Source organism: Balaenoptera physalus (assembly GCF_965194825.1).
Source record: "Balaenoptera physalus genome assembly, chromosome: 10".
NCBI lineage: Eukaryota > Metazoa > Chordata > Mammalia > Artiodactyla > Balaenopteridae > Balaenoptera > Balaenoptera physalus.
In genome coordinates this window covers 100,972,559-100,998,116 of record NC_138889.1, presented here as the reverse complement: position 1 = coordinate 100,998,116, position 25,558 = coordinate 100,972,559, and the positions used below count along the sequence as shown (strand labels likewise).

Below are 25,558 nucleotides of genomic sequence, written 5' to 3'. Positions count from 1 at the left end.
CTCATTTCTAGCACAAAAGAAGCCATAGATGTTATATAAAGAAATGAGCATGGTTGTGTTCCAATAAAACTTTACTCTCTACAAAAAAACAGGCAGTGGTCCAGATTTGGCCCATGGGCCATTTTTACCTGTTGACTCCTGATTTAGACAATGGAATGTCAGGCAGGTATTAAAATTATCCTGCAGAGAAGGAAAGAAATCATAAAGATCAGATCAGAAATAAATGAAAAAGAAATTAAGGAAACGATGGCAAAGATCAATAAAACTAAAAGCTGGTTCTTTGAGAAGATAAACAAAATTGATAAACCATTAGCCAGACTCATCAAGAAAAAAAGGGAGAAGACGCAAATCTAGAAATGAAAAAGGAGAAGTAACAACTGACACTGCAGAAATACAAAGGATCATGAGAGATTACTACAAGCAACTCTATGCCAATAAAATGGGCAACCTGGAAGAAATGGATAAATTCTTAGAAATGCACAACCTTCCGAGACTGAACCAGGAAGAAATAGAAAATATGAACAGACCAATCACAAGCACTGAAATTCAAACTGTGATTAAAAATCTTCCAACAAACAAAAGCCCAGGACCAGATGGCTTCACAGGTGAATTCTATTAAACATTTAGAGAAGAGCTAACACCTATCCTTCTCAAACTCTTCCAAAATATTGCAGAGGGAGGAACACTCCCAAACTCATTCTACGAGGCCACCATCACCCTGATACTAAAACCAGACAAAGATGTCACAAAGAAAGAAAACTACAGGCCAATATCACTGATTAACATAGATGCAAAAATTCTCCACAAAATACTAGCAAACAGAATCTAACAGCACATTAAAAGGATCATACACCATGATCAAGTGGGGTTTATCCCAGGAATGCAAGGATTCTTCAATATACGCAAATCAATCAATGTGATAACACCATATTAACAAATTGAAGGAGAAAAACCATGTGATCATCTCAATAGATGCAGAGAAAGCTTTTGACAAAATTCAACACCTATTTATGATAAAAACCCTCCAGAAAGGAGGCATAGGGGGAACTTTCCTCAACATAATAAAGACCATATATGACAAACCCACAGCCAACATCGTCCTCAATGGTGAAAAACTGAAACCATTTCCACTAAGATCAGTAACAAAACAAGGTTGCCCACTCTCACCACTATTATTCAACATAGTTTTGGAAGCTTTAGCCACAGCAATCAGAGAAGAAAAAGAAATAAAAGGAATCCAAATCGGAAAAGAAGAAGTAAAGCTGTCACTGTTTGCAGATGACATGATACTATACAAAGAGAATCCTAAAGATGCTACCAGAAGACTACTAGAGCTAATCAATGAATTTGGTAAAGTAGCAGGATACAAAATTAATGCACAGAAATCTCTTGCATTCCTATACACTAATGATGAAAAATCTGAAGGTGAAATTAAGAAAACACTCCCATTTACCATTGCAACAAAAAGAATAAAATATCTAGGAATAAACCTACCTAAGGAGACAAAAGACCTGTATACAGAAAATTTTAAGACACTGATGAAAGAAATTAAAGATGATACAAATAGATGGAGAGATATACCATGTTCTTGGATTGGAAGAATCAACGTTGTGAAAATGACTCTACTACCCAAAGCAATCTACAGATTCATTGCAATCCCTATCAAACTACCAATGGCATTTTTTCACAGAACTAGAACAAAAAATTTCACAATTTGTATGGAAACACAAAAGACCCCAAATAGCCAAAGCAATCTTGAGAAAGAAAAATGGAGCTGGAGGAATCAGGCTCCCTGACTTCAGACAAAGCAACAGTAATCAAGACAGTATGGTACTGGCACAAAAACAGAAATATAGATCAATGGAACAGGATAGAAAGCCCAGAGATAAACCCACGCACATATGGTCGCCTTACCTTTGATAAAGGAGGCAAGAATATACAGTGGAGAAAAGACAGCCTCTTCAATAAGTGGTGCTGGGAAAACTGGACAGCTACATGTAAAAGAATGAAATTAGAACACTCCCTAACACCATACACAAAAGCAAACTCAAAATGGATTAAAGACCTAAATGTAAGGCCAGACACTATCAAACTCTTAGAGGAAAACATAGGCAGAACACTCTATGACGTAAAACACAGCAAGATCCTTTTTGACCCACCTCTTAGAGAAATGGAAATAAAAACAAAAATAAACAAACGGGACCTAATGAAACTTAAAAGCTTTTGCACAGCAAAGGAAACCATAAACAAGACCAAAAGACAACCCTCAGAATGGGAGAAAATATTTGCAAATGAAGCAACTGACAAAGGATTAATCTCCAAAATTTACAAGCAGCTCATGCAGCTCAGTATCAATAAAACAAACAACCCAACCCAAAAATGGGCAGAGGACCTAAATAGACATTTCTCCAAAGAAGATATACAGACTGCCGACAAACACATGAAAGAATGCTCAACATCATTAATCATTAGAGAAATGCAAATCAAAACTACAATGAGATATCATCTCACACCAGTCAGAATGGCCATCATCAAAAAATCTACAAACAATAATTGCTGGAGAGGGTGTGGAGAAAAGGGAACCCTCTTGCACTATTGGTGGGAATGAAAATTGATACAGCCACTATGGAGAACAGTATGGAGGTTCCTTAAAAAACTAAAAATAGAACTACCATATGACCCAGCAATCCCACTACTGGGCATATACTCTGAGAAAACCATAATTCAAAAAGAGTCAGGTACCACAATGTTCATTGCAGCTCTATTTACAATAGCCAGGACATGGAAGCAACCTAAGTGTCCATCGACAGATGAATGGATAAAGAAGATGTGGCACATATATACAATGGAATATTACTCAACCATAAAAAGAAACGAAATTGAGTTATTTGTAGTGAGGTGGATAGATTTAGTGTCTGTCATACAGAGTGAAGTAAGTCAGAAACAGAAAAACAAATACCGTATGCTAACACATATATATGGAATCTAAAAAAAAAAAAAAAAAAGGTCATGAATAACCTAGGGGCAAGACGGGAACAAAGACACAGACCTACTAGACAATGGACTTGAGGATACGGGGAGGGGGAAGGGTAAGCTGAGACAAAGTAAGAGAGTGGAATGGACATATATACACTACCAAACGTAAAATAGATAGCTAGTGGGAAGCAGCCACATAGCACAGGGAGATCAGCTCAGTGCTTTGTGACCACCAGAGGGGTGGGATAGGGAGGGTGGGAGGGAGGGAGACGCAAGAGGGAAGAGATATGGGGACATATGTATATCTATAACTGATTCACTTTGTTATAAAGCAGAAATTAACACACCATTGTAAAGCAATTATACTCCAATAAAGATGTTTAATAAAAAAAATTTTTTTTAATTATCCTGCAGAAATATTTATGCTAATAGGGAAGAATAGTCCTAATAAACTTGAAATGAAAAAAGCCGATAACACATGTACAGTATTTTAATATTTGCTAAAATATATATACACACACACATACACACCTTTCTATATCTTAAAATTCTAAAACATCACGCATCAAAATCTATTAGTTATCATCTCTGGTTGTTGGTTTACATGTGATTTTTCTTTTTGCTTGTCTGTATTTTATATAATGAATATGCATTGCTGTCATTATAAATTTGTTTAAAAGTTTTTCTTAGATATTTAAAAGAAAACCAATATTTGGAAAATTTGACATTTATAAATTATACTGATTTCCCTTAAGAAACATGACTGTTTCACAGAAAGTACAACCTATTTGCTTACCAGTTGTACCGTTCACTGTTTGGGAATCCCCTTTAGTCCCATTTGGTCCTTGTGGAAATATCTCAAAACGATACTTGGTTCCAGGGTATAAGCCACCAATGACAATACTTTGTTCGGTGGTTGTGTTAGGTCCTCTAGCTTCATCCGGTGTGATATATATCTCAAAGAAATTAGAGTCATTGCTGTTCCATGCTAAGCCAATTTCCCTTGTGCTGACACTTGTCACTCGAAAGTCAGAAACTGGACAGGGGGCTGTGGGTAGAAAGTAAATGACTAGATTAAGAATCTATTTCTCCAGAAGACAAGGGTGACTGAACCTCACAAAATATTTACAATGAGATTAAACGTACACTTGGGACACCTGACCTCTCTTTTTCTCTTTTTTGTATTATCACCTACAACACAAGCCCCTCAGAAACTCATGTTTCTAACCAACAAGAGAACACTTGGCCACAGGAGTGCAGAAACTGGTGTTTAAGTTGTACAAAGTCATTCAAAGGAAATGAGAAGAGGCGTAAATTCTCGTGGGTCAAGGGCTCAGGCACTGGAGGACCTTGGCCACTGCTGGCTGCCTATGTTGTATACATTACTTAGCCTTCCAGAGTCTCTGTTTAAGGAAGTGCAGCAGAGGCTGCTGTTGACCCCCAAAATCCATTCCCCCCTCCGTTTTCCTTAATCATACACCCCCAGATTCTTAGCAGTGTACATGGCTATTGGAAAGAAAAACTACATTTCCCAGCCTCCCTTGCAACTAGGCTAAGTTCTGGTCAATGGGATGTGCGTATAAGCACCACATGGCTCCTAAGAAGCATCCTTAAAGGATGGAGCATTACCTTTTATCCTTCCTCCTTCTTGTAACTGGAATGTGGGTGTGATGCCTGAAGCTCAGGCTGCCTGGCTATAGAACCAACAATGTGGCAGTGGCTGCAGCTTCCTGACGCCAGGACGGCAGCTCAGTACATTCCTGGAGCCAACAACTACAGCCAGGGCTGCTGTCAGTGACACAGTTGGGGACTCCCTGGATGGGGAGTTCTGCACCCTTAGGCTGGGAGTCATTTCTGGGTCCCAGCCTAGAGCTGCACCCCACATGTTGTGAGTGGAATTGTGTCCCCTCAAAATTCCTATGTTGAAGTCCTAACCATCAGTACCTCAGAATCTGACTATATTTGGAGGTAGGATTTTTAAAGAGGTGATTAAGGTGAAATGAGGCCATTAAGGTGGGCCCTAATCCAATCCATTATGACTAGTATCCTTATTAGATTAGAGGGAACCATATTCAATATCCTGTGATAAACCATCATGGAAAAGAATATGAAAAAGAATATATATATGTATAACTAAATCACTTTGCTGTACAGCAGAAATTAAACACAACATTGTAAATCAACTATACTTCAATAAAATTTTTAAAAAAAGAGGAGATTAGGACACAGACATGCACAGATCAAAGGAGAATCATGTGAAGACACAGGGAGAAGCCGGCCATTACAAAGCCAGGAAGGGAGGTCTCAGAAGAAACCAAGCCTGAATCACCTGATCTCAGACTTCTTGCCTCCAGAACTGTGAGACAGTCGATTTCTATTGTTTAAGCCTCCCAATCTGTCGTACTTGTTATGGCAGTCCTAGCAAACTTACACACCAGCACTTCCAATGATTCTATAAACCCTCAGTTCCCAAGATAAGATCCTCTTCAGTTTAAAATAGCTCATGGTTTCTGTTTCTTGCAACTGAGCAGTAGCTAACCATCTCATCCTGCCTAGCATTGGGCTTCTTTTATAATGAGAGAGAAATAAACTCCTGTCTTGGATACTTGGGGAGTTTGTTACTCACAGTGAACCTGATCCTAATAGAGAGATTAAACAGTAAAAAAAAAAAAAAAGTAAAAGGTGAAGAAAAGAAAGCAGATTTCATTTAGTCCAAAGACCCAGTCAGAAGACGTTTGTAAGAATGCCTAAGGTGTGCTTCTTGGAAAGCAACAGACACTCGAATAAAGTATTCTGGTAGATGAGTCCTGGGTCCAGAGCCAGGCACCCCTGGGTTCAAGTCCCTGCCCTGCTGTTTACCAGCTCTGTGGTCTTGGGCAAACTCTTCAGTTGTACTGGGCTATAGTCTTTTCATCTGTAAGACAGGGATCCTAACACCTACCGTGAAGGCCACTGCAATACATGTAAAGCTCCTGGCGCAGTGCAATACCGATATTACTATATTATTACATTACTACTCTACTGGCACACCATTATTGTTTTAATTACTGGACCGTCCTTGGAACAGAATGGTTTTTATTTGCTGCCTAACATCTTGTCTTTAAGAGGCAGCTGGATCAGAAGAAAGAAAAGACAAGACATAGCTGTGTCCTATTTCCTTATAATGTCAGCATCCAAAGGACAAAGGGACATGAATAACCAGGTTCTTTTTGCCTCCATGTATCAACTTGCTCCCTGTCGCTAGCACACGAGAATGGCCATCACCAGCGCAGGCTGGAGCTGAGAGAGCCCAGCTGTCTGATCCCACCTCTGACACTCACAAGGTGTGACACCTGTCCATAGCATCTGTCTCGGCCTGGGCTTCCTCATCCATAAAATGAGGCCAGTGCCATGTCACAGATTTGTGAACATTACATGAGACCGTGCAAGGAAAGCACGTCCCGCGATGCTGGGCGTGTGGGCAGGGTCAATCAATGGTCACCGTCATAAGATCACACAGCCTGAAGGTGGTAAGTGTCCCTGTGGACCCACAAGCTGAGCTGTGCTTTCCTCAAGGGCAGGAACGGAATTTGTCTTGTATCTGCGCCTGGCGCATAGCAGGCAGGCAAGAAAGGTTAGCAAAGAAATGAGTGGACTCACGGGTGTACACTTGGAGAAAGTCTGGTATGCCCTCGGAACTGTCGTTAAGGAAAGGCCACACTGTGATGTTGTATAAGGTGCTCGAGCTGAGTGAGGTGATGACGGCACGAGTCTCATTGACAGTGAGATTGAAGGAATTTGTCTCGCCAGCAACTTGTATCTTGTAGGTATAGACAGAGGATGACTCATTGTCATTGATTTTCCAGGTCAGGGTCAAGCCTGTGGCACTGATGTTCACAACTTCGATGCCAAACACCTGAATGGAATCTGCGAAGACACAAGAGGAGTTAACAACCACCAGAATGGCCAAGCCAGACAGAAAGAGACAGAGAGAGGGAGAGATGTTGTCATCAAGGAACGTCATCTAATCTAAGAAACACTCTTAGCGATTCTTCCTTCCTACTCTACACCATTTAACGCAACATACCTGAGTGTAGGGCGGTCCCAGCAAAAGTCAGGCAAGCATCTTCAGTGAAGAAAACAACCTGGCCAATTGCAACTGCATAGTTACTTTATGTTCTTCTTGTGAGCTGACTCTTAGAGATGCGATAGACTCCTCAGACAACAACATGGACTCTACACGTGCCCCCCTAGGTGCTGGGTGACCCCAAAAGGTCTCAAGCATACATCCATCCAAGAATGAACACTATACTCTACATGATCAAGTAAAGGTCACAGACTTTCGCATGAGGCAGGTCTGGGTTCCAAGGTCAGCTCTACTTGAATAGGCAGGTGGATCTTAGGAAAATCACCGAGCTCAGTTTCCTCATCTATAAAGTCAGGATAATAATCCTAACTCAAGAAAAGATAACACAAGAGTGCTAGTTATTCACCACTTGCCCACCCCACTCTCCCAATCCACCCTCTGTCCTTCTCCTGCCTGCTCTGTGCCCCGGGGAGGCTGAGCCCTGTACCTTGCATCACTGGGGCACAGGTGGTGGGTAGAGACTCTGCCAGGTGGCCTGGGACCAGGTTCCACCAATGAGCAATAGGGGCAGGCTACTGGGGGGCTGGAGGAGAAAGCAGTTGGAGTCCTTCTCCTCACTGCCTCCTGCTCTGGGTCACCTGTTCTGACATAGCTGTGTCCTCCACTGCCCCAGCCCTCACTCGGCTCCAGAAACACCATCTCCTCCCCCTTACTCTTCAGCCTTGGAGGTGATTTCCTATCATGACTAGTCTCAGGCGTCTCAACATCCTCTGATGGTGTCCTTAACTCCATCCCACCTAATTAGTCACTTGAAAAGTGCCTGGTACCATACATGTATGTGTATCTGTGTGTATGTGTGTGTGTGTACACATGAGTATACACACACATATACATACACACACAACATAGAGAGGGTTAAGGCTATAATTATTATAATAGTATATATTATATAACATTATTATTATTTATTAAGCACTAAGACAGTCAACACAAACCAGGCTTTGTGTATATCCACATGACCAAAAGCCAAAAATGCAATCACTATTACTTTAATTCCACTCAAATCACTTTACAAAGCAGGGAACCCCAGGTCCACACGAATCCACAGGCCGCTTTTCGCAGGATCAGGCAAAAAGGCCCTCCTCTGGATGGCTCTGCCCCGGGGGGTGTGGCTGGGTGAAAGGCCCAGAGACTAGATTTCAGCCCCACTCACCTCCCTGCACAAGCATCTTGTATGTAGGACAGCCCCACCACTGTCAATGGCACCCCTGGAGGAGTCCCTTCCCCCCTTCCCTCCTCCCCCAGCCAAAAATTGCCCCCAGGTGTCCTATAACACATCCTCCCAGCCCCTCCAAAAGAGAGAGAGCAGCTCTCAAAACATACATATACCATTTCTCTAGGAAATGAATCAACCCCTCCAGAATCATCAGAGTCCTTGAGATGTTACCTAGTCCCAGTGCCTCTCCACTTTCATAGCTCAGTGGCCATCATCTGCACTTTCACTCATGACGTTTCCTCAACTGACATATCCTCCTCCTCCTCCTCTCCATTTATCCAAATCCTATCCTCCCTTCAAAGAAAGTTAGATCCTCCCTGTAGAAGAGGACTTCCTTTGGGATTTAACATTAAAATCAGGCTCCAGCCTTCCCATGTCCACAGCACTTAGTGGGCAACTATAGTGCACAGTGACCATGGGTTGCCTATGAAACATCCAAGTCCCTCTTCCAAAAGGCATCCCAATCCCCCTTGTGGGGAGGAAGTGCCTGTCACCCATGTGGAAGCGGGAGGGACAGCGGCTCCCTTCCCCAGCACAGCCATCTAGAAAGCAACATGACACCCTCTCCACCCTAGAATCCTGAGGGAGTGTCACCAGCTCCAGCACGGACCAGCCCTCCAGAGTTTCCTGGATGCTGGACTGTTTTCTGTCCTTGGTCCTCCAGCCTCCAGCCTTACTGCCTCCATTCTATGGATCTATGACAGCCTTTCGGAACAGATATATTTTGGGGGTTTGTTTGTTTATTTGTTTTAATTTTTATTGGAGTATATTTGACTTACAAATACGATGTTGTGTTAGTCTCTGCTGTACAGCAAAGAGACTGTCCTATAGAATAGAGGTATTGTTGGATAAGATAACCCGAGTCAGTCTGTGTTGCCTGCAAGCAAGCCCCCAACAGCTGCAAGGCTACAGCATTTGTTCCTGAACCCACAGAGCCTGACCGTGTGCTTTCCCATGTATGTTTGCCTTGATTCCCCATCTATACTGCAATTCTTTACCCCCTCATCAGCACCAATCCAAAAAGTCTCTAAAACTGTTCAATTTACAGAGTGGGAGTGCTGACAAATTATAGGTAGAAAGCAGCAATGTGCATGTCAGCAAGTGTCATAGGAAGGTCAGTATGCCTTCCAAGTTCAGGCCAAAAAAGGAAACTCATTTCCTTCTCTCAAGGGGAAAATACTTAACCAACATGGACAAAATGAATATCAAGTTACAAGAGAAAAACATTATGCCAGTTTGTCTCGTTGGCCAGTATGCAGAGCTATGAAAGAAAGAATGAGGTAGCCCCTAGCATCTGCACATGGTAGCTGCTCAAGGAAATGAGCAGCTACGTTGTAATGAGCTCCAGGAAAGAAGGGTCTTGGCCACAGAGTTCAGAAGAAACTCACTGGATCTGCTCTGTCCAAAACCTCTTCCAGAAAACTCTCTCCCGCAACAAAACTACTTATGAAGCAAGAGATAACTCAGAACCAGAATCACAAAAGACAAACTCTGTGCTAGAAAACTCTGGCTGAAGCCACTTTACAAAAATTCAACATACTTGTTTTGAACTCTGTGGCGCGGGGCTGTCCTTCGGCACCACTTGCTGCTCGAGGATAAACAGTGGCCTTGTACTGTGTGTCAGACTTTAACCCAAAAAGCAGGACTTCCGTGGTGTCTTGGGGCAGAGAAGGGTCAGAGGACGGGGCTGCAGGTTCGAGTCCGTATATGTACCCAGGGGCAGTGGGGCTCCTGGGCGGCTGCAGAGAGCGGTCTGTGCTGCTGGCATCTGTTTCAAATACAAAAGGCAAAGATGTTACTTGCGACAGAAGTGTACCCCTGTCTTCTGTCAGCGCCGGTGCCCTCCCCACCGTAAGACGACACATCAGACAGTACCCACAGCTGGGACTCCACAAATACCTGTTCCCTTCCTCCCCCCAGAGATACACATGCTCCTGAAAGGGCCCTGATGTGGGGGTTTGGTGAGTTTTTTTACCTTTTCTTTTTTTAAATTGGGGTATAGTTGTTTTACAGTGTTGTGTTAGTTTCTGCTGCACTACAAAGTGAAACAGCTGTATGTATACATGTATCCCCTCCCTCTTGGACCTCCCTCCCACCCCACCCCCATCCCACCCATCTATGTCACCACAGAGCACGGAGCTGAGTTCTCTGCGCTATACAGCAGGTTCCCACTAGCTATCTGTTTTACACATGGTATTGTATATATGTCAATCCCAATCTCCCAATTCATCCCACACCCCCTCTTCCCCTCCACCGTGTCCGCACGTTCGTTCTCTGTGAAAGGGTCCTGATTTGGGGCAGGTATTTCACGTTTTACTTTTAGCCCAGGTAGCACCGCAGATATTTGCGCTTCTCTCTCCAACTCAGCTATTTGCATCTCTCCCCAGCTTCTTTCAAGAAACCATCTTCTCCCACCCAACTCCAAGCACGGATTTCCAGGACAACCTCATGATTCACACTTGGCTAAGCAGAGCCCACTCAAGGAATTCTTTCCCTGGACCAGTCCCCTGCTGAGAGAGGGTGAAACAAGCAGAACTGCTGAACCAGGGGAAAGTTGGTAAAAAGAAACAAGCAGGGAAGAGAGACAAGAGTCACCTCGTCTCTTCCTTCAAGGCCTTGCTGCCCCTGGTGAGGAAATATACACGAGCCAAGAAGTTGCTCTTTTAGTCTAAGCTATTTGAAGTCTGATTCTGTCACCTGCCATCAAGAATCCTGACACCTACTTTGTACATCTGTTTCCTTATGTGTAAAATGGGGATTGAGTACTTGTTCTCAATTCACAGGGTTACCCCTGAAAATTCCATGAAGTCTGCAAATAACTACTCCACTGTCAATGCAGAAGACATCTGCTAGATTTGCCTGATAAGCAGCCCTTTTCTCATTGGATGCGGTTAAGTTCCTCCAGTGGGCCTACTTGGATTAACACATCTGTTATCTATCCAACCAAAAGTTTAAGAAGCTCAAGGGCCCAGCTACTTTCCTGGATGCCAGACTCCAAAAAGTTTCAACACCCACTGTGCTGACCTGTAAAATAAGAACATTTTCCCCTCCTTCTTCACACACTCGTGGAGGTCAAACTAAAATGTGGAGAAGACCTCTATAAATTCTAAACTCCGTACAAATTATCAGAACAATTTTTCTTAACTATAAGTTACTGAAAGTCAAAACCAGCAAGGCAGATCAGAAGCCTACTTTTGTAACTCACCTAAGCTATTTTCTGTAACCAGAGGGTCACTCTGTGTCTTATTTGAAAGATACAGGGTGACCTTGTTTTGAATCCCTGGCTTCAGGTCTGAAAAACTGACTGCTAAGTTTTGAGTCGACTCCTGGCTTCCTTCAAGGAGCATCCGGAAGGTGTCAGTGATGCTATCATTCTTCCAGGTAAGAGCAACGTGCGTCACACCCATGAAGACAACACGAAGACCAGAAACTGGATGAGGCTCTATTTTAAAAACACACAGTGGGCACAGATGGAATAAGATACTTGTAGTCACCTTTCATTAAGAATGACCGGGGACATTGATGTTTCAATGTGACCCACTAAAAATACTTCCTTTATATCAGAGTCCAGTGCAGTTCCATCATTTTCACAGCAGGGAGAAAACTTATCATTATGCAGAAAAAAAGGAGAAAAGAATAAACCTTAAAGCCATAATTTTTTAGGATCTGAACTATTCTCCACAACAGTTAATTCCAACAGTGATCTGACACTCTGCTAAATTGCCCTTTTAAACAGCAGCATTTAATATTTGTTTTAGATATCAGGAATAAGCATCCAAAAAAGTGATCATTTGCTACATCTAAAGGTCTCAATTCCAGATAATACAAATAATATTTCACAGTATCAAGACATTTCAACTAAGACCCTCTTCCCTGTATTCCAACCCCAAGGGAAATTTTCAGAAGATTTCCAGTCTATACTATCCCTCCGCCGTTCTTTCTATCACTTTATTTGGCTGGTTGTGACGTAAACCAAACCATTTTGGCCAAGATGACATCCACTCCCTTCAATCTTGAGATAAGAACATGGAGATTCAGAACAGCAGGGTGACTTGCTCAAGAATGCACACTACTCGTAGCATCAGGGAAACTAGAACCCAGGGCTCCAGCTTTAAGCATATATTGATACAAGCACAGGGAGCACTGCAGACAGATCCACAACCCTGCTTGAGGAGGCTGAACTCGAAGACACTGGCCTGGATGACTGTGAGGCACCATCCAGCTGTGAGGCGAGCTGTGAGAATTCTGCAATTCTATTCTTCACATCAAATGTTTCTGATGCAAAGATTTCTACACTGGGTCACACATTTCTTTAAAAAAGACACGTGCAACACGAATAAAGCAGCCAGCTCAATGATCCGGGTAACTGTTATGAACACCACTGTACCACAGTGCTCTGGAATCAGGCTGCTGGGTTCCCACTACATGATGCTCAATAACTCTGGGAGCTCAGAAGAAACTTAACTTCTCGGCATTACCATTTCTTCCGCTGTAGCCCTCAGGGTTACTGTGAGGACACCCTGATGTATTAAGGACAGCTAAGCACACGGTATGTGCTCAATAAACAGTAGCTGATAAACACAGCCTTGACCTTGGGGGCTTTAAGGTGGAGTGAGGATCCTTGGTTCCTGGGCTGCGTGCTTCTGGCCACCTGGCCACCTCCCCTTTCCTATAGTCACCAATTCTGTACCTCCTTGTCCCATCAGCATTTCTAAATTCTGCCTTCTTCTTCCTCCTTAATTCTCTTCTATCTCCTCTCTGCCCTCTCCTTCTTTTCCTCTCTCTCTCACAATACAGCAAATCTTTACTGTGGGTTTCTGTTTTCTCTAAAACTGTGCTGCCAACCTCCAGGAGGTTTTTGAAGGTACCTGTGACACTGCATCCCTGTAGCTCCTCTCTCTCCAGTTCTTTTTACTTACTGGGCATCTGGGCAAGATTTTATTTAAAGAAATAGTTTCCAGGCTTAAAAAGAAAAAATGTTGAAAACCACTGGTTTAGCATTGGCCTGCTCCGTGTGCAGAAGGCGATGTGCCAGGCGGTCACTTCACACCATGGGCTCAGGAAGTCAGCTTTCCACAGCCTTCACCAGCCAATGAGAGCACACCCGACACAGGGTGTGATCAGAAAACCAACACAGGACCTCTTTTTTAAATTGTGTATATTTCTCAGCTTAAAAAGAGTGTCTCATCTGTTTTTTATATTTTTGGTTCTTTCCAGCTTAAAAAAAAAAAAGCTAAATTTGCAGCTGTAACAGGTGGCTGAGGGTACTGACATCTAAACTAAATAAAAATCTAAGCTTAATAAGAGTCACTGGACTCTTATTTCATTTGAAGCACATATTCCTCTATAAAGTATATCAAACTTTCATGCCCAACAGAAGCTCCCAGGAATATAAATATAGCATCAACTTCCCTAGGGAGATTAAAAGAAGCCTAGTAATTACCAACACCATCAAGACACATTTCTTTTTCTTTTTTTTAAAATAAATTTATCTATCTATCTATCTATTTATTTATTTATTTACTTATGGCTGCGTTGGGTCTTCGTTGCTGCGCGCAGGCTTTCTTTAGTTGCGGCGAGCGGAGGCTACTCTTCGTTGCGGTGTGCAAGCTTCAGTAGTTGTGGCTCATGGGCTCTAGAGCGCAGGCTCAGTAGTTGTGGCACACGGGCTTAGTTGCTCCGCGGCATGTGGGACCTTCCCAGACCAGGGCTCAAACCCGTGTCCCCTGCCTTGGCAGGCAGATTCTTAACCACTGCGCCACCAGGGAAGCCCAAGACACATTTCTAACAGGTCTCCATTCCCAAGTCTTAGCAGAAAAGTAAGTATTAATCAATAATAATGAAAAAAATTTTAAACCAAACAGTTGGAAGTAGCTAAAATATCCCAAAACACACAGGACCTTAATACTGAGTGATCCTGCCACCTGAATTCCTGGGCTTGAAACAATACAGAATCTTTTCTCGTCTTCCACAGTTAATGAAAATCAATCTCTTTCCAGCAGGCAACTTGAATGGGCAAGGCTCTAGGATACAGGACAAGAAGGATGGTTCATGATTATTCCTGGGAGCTACTCATCTTACCTAATGTGGTATCTCCTGAAGTCCCATTGCTTCCTGGACTTGAGTATGTGCTGTTACCACCTGTTTGATTTGCAAGACTCATCTGCCCATTTTCCATGTTACTCGTTACTCCAGCTGTGTCGTTTTTCCAGGTTAGGGTCACACTGGTTGGACTGACGGTAACAGCTTCTGTAGGACTGGGTTCTATTTTAATATTGTTTCCCAAAAAAAGGAAAGAAAAATATTATATTTCGAAAAGAAATGTAAGAGTAAGGACTGCTCTGTATGTCTACTTTCCAGAAGTGAATTTTGCAACCACAGAATTTCATTTCTCTTTATTTGCCTCCTGGACTTCCCTCCAACAAAATACATTTAGATTCCCATATATACATGTATGCATGTATGTTAGTCAAACAGAAGGCTATAAAACAAAGACAAAAATAACAGAGGGTGGCCTTGTTGGCCATGACTTGAACATGGAGCTAAATCTGTACAGAAGCTGACATAAAAGAGACCTGAGATGCAAAATAAGTCTATCTCCTGATTCTCAGAAAACACTGCTTATGGAGAGGCATATACAGTGCAGAAGCATGTGATAACTTTTTTTCCAAACCCAGATATTAGGAGGAAGCTCCACAGTTCTCTAGCCTAAAGATGGCATAGGACAGAATGGCATAAAGAGAAAAGAGCTGGTCTTGGAATCCAGACCCAGATGTAAGGCACTGCTCTGCCCCTTAGCTGTGTGACCTGGAATTAGTCCCTTAAAACATCTCAGTCTCAGCTTCCTCTGCTGACAGCTCTTAAACACAAAGGATTATTATTAAGGCACCCTGAAATTGTAAACAAAGTCACTGGATTTGGACATTCAAAAATCAGGGCCCAGAGTCCAATCCTGCTGTCACTAGCAGGTGATTGTACTCGAAGTCATCTCACTGCTCGGAACCTCACTTCATCACCTGTCAAATTGTAGATGTACAGGATCTTAACACAATGGAAGCCATGATGGTTATTAACAGTAACTAAAACTTCAAAATGGATGCATCCTAATTACAGTCTAGATGGAGGAGTAACAACTAGAAACAGAAGTTACCCTTATTGCATAGGCAATAAGGCAATAAGGACCCAGGGCCTTATCCCAGAAGAAGAAAGGTGGTACAGGTAACACCACTTCAGCATGCATGGGACCTTCAAATGACAGCACGGAGGGTGTGCCTTACCTGGAACCTGGGAGATGCAAACATTTACCCAATCAAAGAAGGGCAGGAGAGGAAACAAGAGAAAAGAAAAAGGACCAGGCACAGAAGAATGTGGTGGCCCACAATTCAATAAACGTCATGCCAGAAAGCCCCTCAGACTTGAACCTCCCCTCTATAAAGTAACCAGTTCACAGTGTCAGAGTAGCATTTTGGCAGGTTATCATTGTGGCGCCATTTGCAATCAGCAGTGATGATGGTGATGGGGATAATGATAAAACAATAGCCACAGTTACAGCGTGAGGGCAGCAAGAACAGCAGCAGTCCTATTCTGGGTGCTGGCGGGGTCCCAGGCACTGCGCCAGGTGCTGGGCACACGTTTTCTCATTTATGCTTCACAACAACTTCATGAAGAAGGCTATGGCACCATTTTAAAGAAAGAGAAATATATCAAGAACTAAATTTTGTTGATTCATACAGGGATTCTGTTTATACAGGGAAAGGTTTTTAAAAAGCATTTTTTAAAATTAATTAATTTATTTATTTATTTTGCGCCGCACCACACGGCTTGCAGGACCTTAGTTCCCCAACCAGGGATTGAACCTGCACCCTCGGCAGTGAAAGCCTGGAGTCCTAACCACTGGACCACCAGGGAATTCCCTAGAAAAGGAAGTTCTTAACTTTCAATAGTTCAGCAAAGTACATCTTAAAATATCTTTTAAAAATGTGTGTGTGTATATGTATGCATTTTTGATAATAAAGATGAAGAAACTGAGGTCTAAGAGGACCAATGACTAGCCACAGGGCATACAGTGAAACACTGACAGACCCAGGAAGCAAACCTGGGACTCTGATTCTCAGTCTGCGCTCTTCACCACTACGCCATCGTAGTACTGCTCAGACATGTAGACACTGACATTCTCTAAGACCCACAATCCATCCCAAAAGAAAAGTCTCGCTCACGTATTTGCACTTCTTGGCAGCAGGTACTGGAGCCATTTGAAAAGGTGAAAAGATAGTGCGTCCCAGGAACCAGCCCTGAAAATGAAGTCTTCCCATCACTGTCTGCTCCGGGAAACTGCTGACTCTGGCCACTCAAATCCGTTACATTTATCACTGAAAAGTTTCCTGGTGCCTTGATAGATTGAATCTCACTGGCCGTAGATGTCAATTCAACCAGATCACAGCGGGAGCCTAGAACACAGGAAAGAAAAATGAAATGCAAGCTAATAAAACGGCACCTCCCACCATATACCAGCCATACAACAGACTTTTTTATTATAATTTTTAAAACATATCATAGTTCCCTCATCTCCCTTTCCCCACTTTACAGTATCACCTCTACACACAGATGTTTTCTTCTCTTGCACCAGTGATTCAAGCCTGCACAAGGAACCTACCAGTTTATTTACCAAACTGATTAACAAGGAAGAAAAAGCAATTGTAGAACTCTTTCTATTGTTTGCACAGGCTTTGCATAATTACTGTTATTAACTGAGCTTTTCTTTATTAGAAGGTTTCAGCAAGGCCTGCCTTCTTTGTATGGCACTGTGAGAACATTCTAATTATTTTATCTCTATGGTTCACAGACTTTGAGATTTTACCAACCAGGAAAAAAAAAATTGTCCTTGAATTTTGAGGACAGACAAAAGCTACCAGTTTTTATTTTTTCAAAAACGTACATTAAAAAATTACCAAATACTATTAATTTTATTTCTTATAGAAATAAATAATTTTATTTCTTATAGAAATGAATTATGATCCAAAAAATTAGTAAGGACATAATCCCAGAATAAACGGTGATTTCAACTGAATATATTTAGTTTCATAAAAAACTTATTATACTGTCCTTATTTTTCTCATTTTACTACAGACCTGGGAGGACTTCAATGGACCAGCAACTGGGATTCAGCCCTCCACGTGGAAGCAAAATATCCAGGAGGCTACATCTGGTTTTCCAAAGGTTATGCAAAGCTTGTACACCATTTTAAAAATCATGTGGTAATGTAGCAACACAAGAAAATAATTATGGGATAACAGTACATGAAATAAATATAAATGATACTGCATTATGAAAACTAAGTGGATTTTTTTTTGATCACCTACAGATGTAGGCTAGAAAAAATAATCACAGAAAAATTATTTTTTTATTTGTCAGGATTGCACAAATAAAAAATTTTTTCTTTCACTTGCTGTTTTCACCCTCACCCCACTTCTAAAGAAAAATTGGAAACTAAGCAAGTTTTAGCAAATTAGCGTTTTCTGTGATTTTCACGTTGCTGTTAATGTTGCTGTGTCCATCGGGGGGCAGTAGCGAACAACATAAGAGTGGAATGGGAAGTGGTACTTACAGTCACCTGTGCACACGATCTGTAACAGAAAAAGAAAACGGAAGTCAGCAGATTCATTCAGGCACGGCAAATGCAAATCAGAAATAAAGCAGTTGAGAATTTAATAACTGGGGCGGGGTGTTAAATACATTAGGCAAAGGCCTGTTGGCCAGGGTTAGGGTATAGGGCCACTGAATAGGGGAATTCAGTGTAACCGCGGGTCAACTACAAACAATGGAGACCAGACAACTGTTGGCAGTGTTTTTTCCCACTGAAACATCCAACATGAGCAACTCCCCAGGTCAGCACTCCTTCCTGCCGCTACATTGCGCACTGAGGCAGAAGGACATCGAAACAAGAGTTGAGATTCTCTGGGTCAGAAAGAAAGGAAAGTAGGACCATCACTCCATCACCCCTTCCCCAGAGCCACTTCAGGTCGAGAAACGGAGGGTATAAAGCCAGATGCGTGACAGAAGAAATCCACCGGGCTTGAGATTTTCATTGTGCAAAAATTCATCTTCTATCAGTAGGTGGCAGTCATCTTTTTTTTTTTAATCGTATGGCAATCAGCTTTGAGAAGAATAAATGTTTGAAACAGAGGGACCTTAAAGATTGTCTAATTGACAGTATCTCAATCTGCCGTCTTTAGATCCCTGGGGATCCTCAAAGATATTTATCATGATCCATATATTATCTCCCCACACTTTAAAAACCTAAAATATTTCAAGATTGTTCATTCTGTTGTTTAGTTAACACACCTTTTTGGATATTTCAAAGTATGGTCCTTGTAAAGAGGAAAATAATCAAAAGGGACTCTAGTGGAAAAAAGTGTCCTCCAACCTCCCATCACACTTAGAATAAAATGCAAACTCTTAACTACAGCCTATGTGGCCTCTCTGATCTCATAGCCTCTCACACCCTTTACAATGTTCTTGAAGCTGATTCTCCCTTGGAGCCTTTACGTATTGATTCCCTTCTCCAAACACACTCTGCCCCCAGACCTTCCCAGACTGTGGCCTCAGATGCCACCTCTTCACGGAGTCCGTGTCCAACCAACCAATGGAAATTAGCCCCACTCACTCTCCATCACATCACTGGTGAGTTTTCTCCCGGCATTCACCTCAATTACTGTCAGTCTCCTCCAACTGAAATGTACACTCCAGGAGAACAGAAACCGGGTCTATGCCCGTGCCTAGAATATTACACACAGTAGGCACTCAATAAATGCCACGGAAGGAAAGAATGAGCTTCTCATTTTGGAGAGGAGGCAATCCCTAAGGCCCAGAGAAGGGAAAAACTTGTCCAAGGTCCCACAGCAAGGCTAAGGCCAAGGCCAAGGCCAAGTCCAAGGCCAGTCAGGTCCCAGGAGCCTGATTACCCAGGCCAGTATTCCTTCCACTTATCCTGAAAATTTGCACTTATCAAATGGAGAAGATAAGAACAACATTCGTTTTCATCTCATGAGATAGGTGGACAGAAGGGGGGTGGAGGGGAGGGGCCTGGCCCCTGTCCTATCTCCCAGTGACCCAGGTACTAGTACTCAAAGGAATCCAGTACTCTTCCTCTCCTCACTCCCTGCAAGCCAGGGGGTGGTGGTGCCGGGAAGCCCTGTTGATATCCTTTCCTACTCAGTCCCTCTCTCAAACTTTCCATTCCCACCACTGCACTGTACCCTCAAGCCCTCCTCATCTCAGCCCTAAGCTTTTCCAGCTCATCTTCCTCCCTCCAGCCCCTGCCCCTCAATCTATGCTATGCATCAATCCACGTCATCCAGGACGGACCACAAGAGAGGGAGAAAAAGAAGTCAGCTGCTAGTTAAGTAGCACAGGGCAGCAAACTTTTTTTTGCCCATTAGCTGGAAAACATTAAACTACATAACCTCATGACCCTAGGATGGCGTGTCCTGGCCCTTTGTAATGTTATTATCTCTCTGCCTGGGCATCTATGTGTTGTGTCCTCACCTGGAATCCATTCAATCATCCAACCATCCAACCATCCAACCAAATGTTGCCTAAAACACGAAAGATCTCGGTCCTGTCCTCAAACTGTTTACAGGAAAGTAAGGGAAATAAGACATGTCTGTAAAAAAGTAATTCAAGGTAGAAAGTACTGACAACTCGTTTAACAAGCGATTCTCGCACACCTGCATGTGTCAAGCGCTGTGCTAAAGCCCTAGAGCTAAAGCAGACAGGCTCCGAGTCACAGGAGGCTACGGCGGAGGGAGAGAGGAGGACAGATGGAGGATACCCTCGGGTAGGTACCACTCACTGAGGGCAAACATGAAGGTGAAGAGTGTCTGTGCATCTCAATCTGTGTCCTTTACAGTCCTAGACTCAGTAAACATTGAGTGGCTGATAGTCACTACACAGGACAACGTGTCAAAGAGCTCTGAGTTCTACAGATGAAAGTTCAAGAATCATGGTCATGGCAAAAAGGTACGTTTCCAAAGGTTAAAATCATATACACAGAGCACTGACTCTGCCAGGCACCGTCCCAAGTGCTTTCAGATATTAACTCACTTAATCCTCCAAACATTCCTAAAAGGGAGGCACAGGTCCCTACTGGGCTGGTGAGCTACAGCACCTGGATCTGAACCCAGGCAGTCTGACTCCAGAGTCTGTGTCCTAAACCACTAGCTACACTACCTTCCAGGGTAAAGCAACTGGCGAGAAATGTACCAGGACTTAGGGAAGGTTTAAAAATTAATTTCAAAAGATATTATCAGTGTGCTTCTTTGACAAATCCAGGTACAGTTTCTCCTGGCAACCCTCCCAAAGAAGGCCCTATGTGCCAGGCATACACACCAGCTGGTATCTTTTTGAGGCTCATCATGAAATAGTAGCCAGAGGGATAACACACTACCTCACATGGCTTCATGTCTTTTTTGGCCTCACTCCCCATTCTGTTCCCTCATCTTGACCTCACTAGGCCTTGACTTCCCATATAAAGCATCAGCAGTTTAATCCTTGCCTTAGGACCCAGGGGACCTAAAGGATGCAGACTAAAACGAAGGACAAGAGTACCTAAGAGAAGTCTGCAAGGGGTCTCTTGGGGGACAGCTTCTTCACTAATAAAAAGGACGGAAACACCATCCTGCTTCGCTGGACTTCAGCAGATCTACCCATGATGCCTGGAGCCGCTGCAGCCACTATGTGACAAGGAGGGAAGAACTCACCCACCTGCTGAGGATGGCTGATGAGGGGAATGAGAGAAAACCCCTGGATCCTTGCACTGCCAAATCAAGCAATTTTAGACTCTTTCTACTTCCAGACTTCTTGCCTGGGGAGATGCAATACCCCTTATTATTTAATTACTTTTGTTTGGGTTGTCTAAGATTTGCAACCAAAAAAACACTATTTGACACAAAGCAACCACAAAGCAAGGTGACTAATTTTCACATTTTTATAGATTAAAAAAAAGTGAAAGGTCAGTGATCTGTCATCAAGGGTTACAGAGCTGGTCAGTAAGAGGTAAAGCCAGGAGGCAAGTGCTGGTCTGCCAGGCCCCCAAACTCTTCCACTGACCACAGGGAAAAAAAAAAGACCCTTGCAAACAACACCCTACAAGTTAACTGGCATGGAGGATGCCTCATAAGTATTTTTTAAAAGAATACAATCAACAGAAAGCTCATCTTCCTGAAGTTAGCTCAGAGCCTAGTTGTGCCTGGGGGTGAAATGGGAGAAAATTTCCACAGATTCATACACTGAGCATCAGAGTTAACTAACTGCAGAAAAGGGAAGTTGCGGACAACTTTTCAGCAGTGACAGCTAAACATGGTGATGACAATTATCTCAGCTTTTTCCCCTTCTAAGAGGACCCCAAAAGGCACTGGTAGTTGTTAATCGAGGATTCCACAGAAATCGTCCTGCCTCCAAGTGCCTTCCCTCAACTGCTCCCTCACCCAGAACTCCAAATCCAGGTAGGGAAAGAAGCAAGCATTCCGCAGGTTCCAACCCATTTAATCCTCACAACTGTGTGAAACAAGAACGATCATCCCCATTTTACAGATGAGGACGCTGAGGTCAGAGTACACCTTAGGTCACAGAGCTAAGAAACTTCCCAACTGGCTATTATGAACTTGTCCCAGGCACAGGAGGGAGAAGTACTTCAGGGTGGAGAAAAACCAGCACTTTCCACTCTGTACTTCCCTCTAGGCAGAAATTAAACCAGATAAAGTATGCAGAGCCAGGCCCAAGAGCTAGGGGCACATCTAGCTCCCAGCCTTCTCCCTCTTGGTTCCAACAGACCCAGCAATCAGAGGTGATGAATGAGCTCACCCTGTCTAGGCCTCAGGGGACACCAGAAGCCACAGCCCCTGTGCCCAAACTGCAACAGGGGACAGTGATTGCATAACAGATGGTGGGGGTCAACTGCGGCACTATTCGCAATGGCTAAAAGGTGGAAACAACCTAACTAAGAGCAGATTAACAGAATGTGGTATACGCATACAATGGAATACTATTCAGCCATAAGAAGGAATGACACTCTGACACATGCTACAATGTGGATAAACCGCGAAAACATTACACTAAATGAAAGAAGGCAGACACAGAAGCACACACATTGTCATTCCATTTATAGGAAATGTCCAGAATAGGGAAATCTATAGAAACAGAAGGCAGACCAGTGGTTGCCAGGGGCTAGGAAGAGGGGGAAGGGAGAGTGATTGTTAACGGGTACTGGATTTTCTTTGGGGTGATGAAAATGTTCTGAAACTAGAGAGAGGTGGTGGTTACACAACATTGTGAATGTACTAAATGCTACTGAACTGTACACTTTAAAATGGTTAATTTTATGTTATGTGAATTCCACTTTAATTTTTTTTTTTAAAATGATAGTAAGTAGGTGACTGTTTATTATCAAGCTCAGCCATTGGGAGGGAGGAGGGAAAGGAAGCTTCCGGAAGGAAGAGGTTGGGGTGGGGAGGGTGGGGAGGAGAAGAGGAAGGTAATAAACAGAGAGGTTTTGAAAGGTGGCTTTGACAGCCGAAGAAGGGGGAATGAACCCCTCACCCTGAACTGGACATCAGAAAACATGGGGTGCGCAGAACAACCTTCCAGAAGCACTGTGGGGGCCTCCACTTCCGAATGCATTCTGAGGATAAAAAGGAAGGAACTCAAGTTTACTAAGCACCTACTGTGTGCCAGGCACTGAGCTGGGCTTTGTACAGACCTTGTCTGAGCACAGACTCAGGGGATCTTGGGCTCTGGAACTAGACCACCTGGGGGAAATCATTCAGTGCCACCATTTACTTGCTGTGTGACTTTGGGCAGGTAGCTTAACCTCTCTATCCCTCAGTGTCTACATCTATAAACAAGGATGATAATCATACCTGCTTTGTTATAGTGAATATGAAATTAAATGATCTATTTAAGCTATTACCACCATCATCACCTTTGAATCTTCACAGCAACTCTGCAAGGTATTTTTATCTCCATTTTACAGATGACAACACCAAAGCTCAGATCCTACTGATAAAACCAATGGGCAATCTGAAACTCATACTTTCCAAGTGTATAAATAGTTGAACAATGACTCAGTTACAGAGGTGGGCACTGAGGCCCAGAGACAGTAAGTGGCTTACCCAAGGACATACAGCCAGCGAGGAAGCACCAGAAACGGAATCCAGGTCTTGACCTCTATCTTGACCTCAACCATTCTAGCCAAGATTCCCCAAAGCCTTCTCTCCTGGGATGCAGACCCAGATGGAGTACTCATACCTTACCCATCTTCTCGCTACCCCCCTGCAAAGTCACCCACACAGGTGGCCCAAGGCTTCTGCAGGCCCCATAACTGGGCAAAAGGAGCAAACACTGAGAAGAGATATTAAGTTCACTGTCTTAGGAGGAGGACATGCCAACATACGAAGAAAAGAATATAATACTGTCTTCAGTTCTGCCAAGGACTTCCCGTTACCTAGATACCCCAGGCACAGCAGACAATGGTCCACCCATTGGTCGACCAGATGGCCAGGCATTAACTATGCCCAAGATCACCCAACACTGCACAGCAGTCTTCTTCTTCTCTAAGGAGCAGAGACCCTCACTGTCAAGACTTCCAGCCTTGTTTATCACTCCCCTCCCCCAGGGATATGTTTCTGTTTCACAGCCTCCTTTGGTTATGCTGATGAGCCAAAGCTCTCCCTCCCCCTCTTTGGGAACCACCCCCATTCCTGAGACTGTGGTTCCAGTCACAAGAATCTTCCTCCAGGCCCAGAGAAGAGAAAACTGCTAACACTGCCCTCAGTGCCATCCCAACTCGGTCAAAGCTACAGTCATTACATCAGTGGTCCACTTTGAACACTACTCCTAGATGCGCACCAAAACAGACTTGTACGTATTCTCTTCCCAAGTACCTCTGTGACTGCCCCGTTGCACATGTTTCCCAGTCCATAAACTCTGGAACAACCTGACTCCTCCCTCCCTTCGCCCTTGGTGGGTGCACTCAGTGGTCATGTCCTAAAGATGCTTCCCTGTACAATGCACCTGGACTTCCCACTTCTGTCGTGTGGCCACCCTAAACCAAGACCTCATAACCCTCAGCCCTAACTAACAGAAAACAGCCTCGTTCTTGGGCTGATACAGACAGACCATTTCCATTTTCATATCTTGAAGCTCTTAATACACACACCAAAAAAAAGTAAGGGGACTTCCCAGGCGGTCCAGTGGTTAGGACTCCGTGCTTCCACTGCAGGGGGCCCGGGTTAGGTCCCTGGTGAGGGAACTAAGATCCCACAAGCTGCATGGCGTGGCCAGAAAAAAAAAATTTTTTTAATTACTAGCATGTGATAATTCAAAAAAAAAAGATTTTTTTAAAATTAAGAAGTGCCAGAAGAGGGTTCTATCTGCTTGCAGTATATTTTTGTTTCAGTCCTGTCAGAGTATTGCTGCAACTCTACCTAAAATCCCTCATTTGAATATAAAAGGCCAAAAGCTAAATTGATGCCCTTTGTGAATAGCAGGCCCTATTCCTTCGTCCACATACATGGTTGCCTCTCTTCTAGTCTCTCCCTTCAATGCACAGTGTAAAAGTAAAATAGAACTGCCAGATTACTCTTTCTAAAACGTGCTAGTATTCATCAAGATCCTGGCAGGGACAGATGACACACTCTACCAGTGTAACTGAGGAGAGTTTAAAAAGGGTCTGTTTACAAGGGTGTGGGTGGGGATAAGGGAAACCAGCAAGAACTGGGCAAGAACCCTAGAGGCAGGAGCAGTGGGGCAGCACAAGGGAACAGGCTGAGGGGCTGCCATCCCCCATCTCCACTGGGGGCTTCCTGCTGCGGGACTGGCCCAGTGGGAAGCTGCAGGTCAATGGCACCCGCTGGTGTAGACCGCAGAGGGCAGCTTCCTCCCAGTGGGCAGAGCAGGGTGGAGGTGGGGGGCAGGGGTCTGCAGGGGCACACGGAAGAGCCACAGCCCAGAGCTCACGTCACATCACTGCAGAGCCTGGGAATCCGGTAGGCACGGCCCAACAGGGCAATCAAGAGGGTTAGGTTCCACTTCCCCTGATGCTTGTGAGCTCGGGCGCTTGGGTCTCACCAAGCCATCCATTTCAGCAAGTATCAAATGGCGGAAGGATATACGCAATACAGACCCCACGTCTGAGTTCTCTTGGGGCTCTAACAAAACAAGGTTCCTATGTTCCCAAGCCTCAC

General features: G+C 43.6%; 1 protein-coding gene across 2 annotated transcripts in view; it reads right to left on the bottom strand.

Moving 5' to 3' along the window:
* The window catches only part of PTPRJ (protein tyrosine phosphatase receptor type J), a 164,679-nt gene that overhangs the window by 36,623 nt on the left and 102,498 nt on the right, over positions 1-25,558 (bottom strand). The window contains exons 2-8 of one of the 2 annotated variants that reach the window (XM_082478336.1): positions 17,923-17,941; positions 16,535-16,765; positions 14,400-14,582; positions 11,524-11,760; positions 9,859-10,086; positions 6,616-6,882; positions 3,773-4,024 (exon numbers count right to left, since the gene is read on the bottom strand). In XM_082478336.1, coding sequence (XP_082334462.1) covers positions 3,773-4,024; positions 6,616-6,882; positions 9,859-10,086; positions 11,524-11,760; positions 14,400-14,582; positions 16,535-16,765; positions 17,923-17,941 — 1,417 coding nt within the window. The remainder of the gene's footprint in view (positions 1-3,772; positions 4,025-6,615; positions 6,883-9,858; positions 10,087-11,523; positions 11,761-14,399; positions 14,583-16,534; positions 16,766-17,922; positions 17,942-25,558) is intronic. The other variant, XM_082478337.1, reaches the window with a different exon arrangement.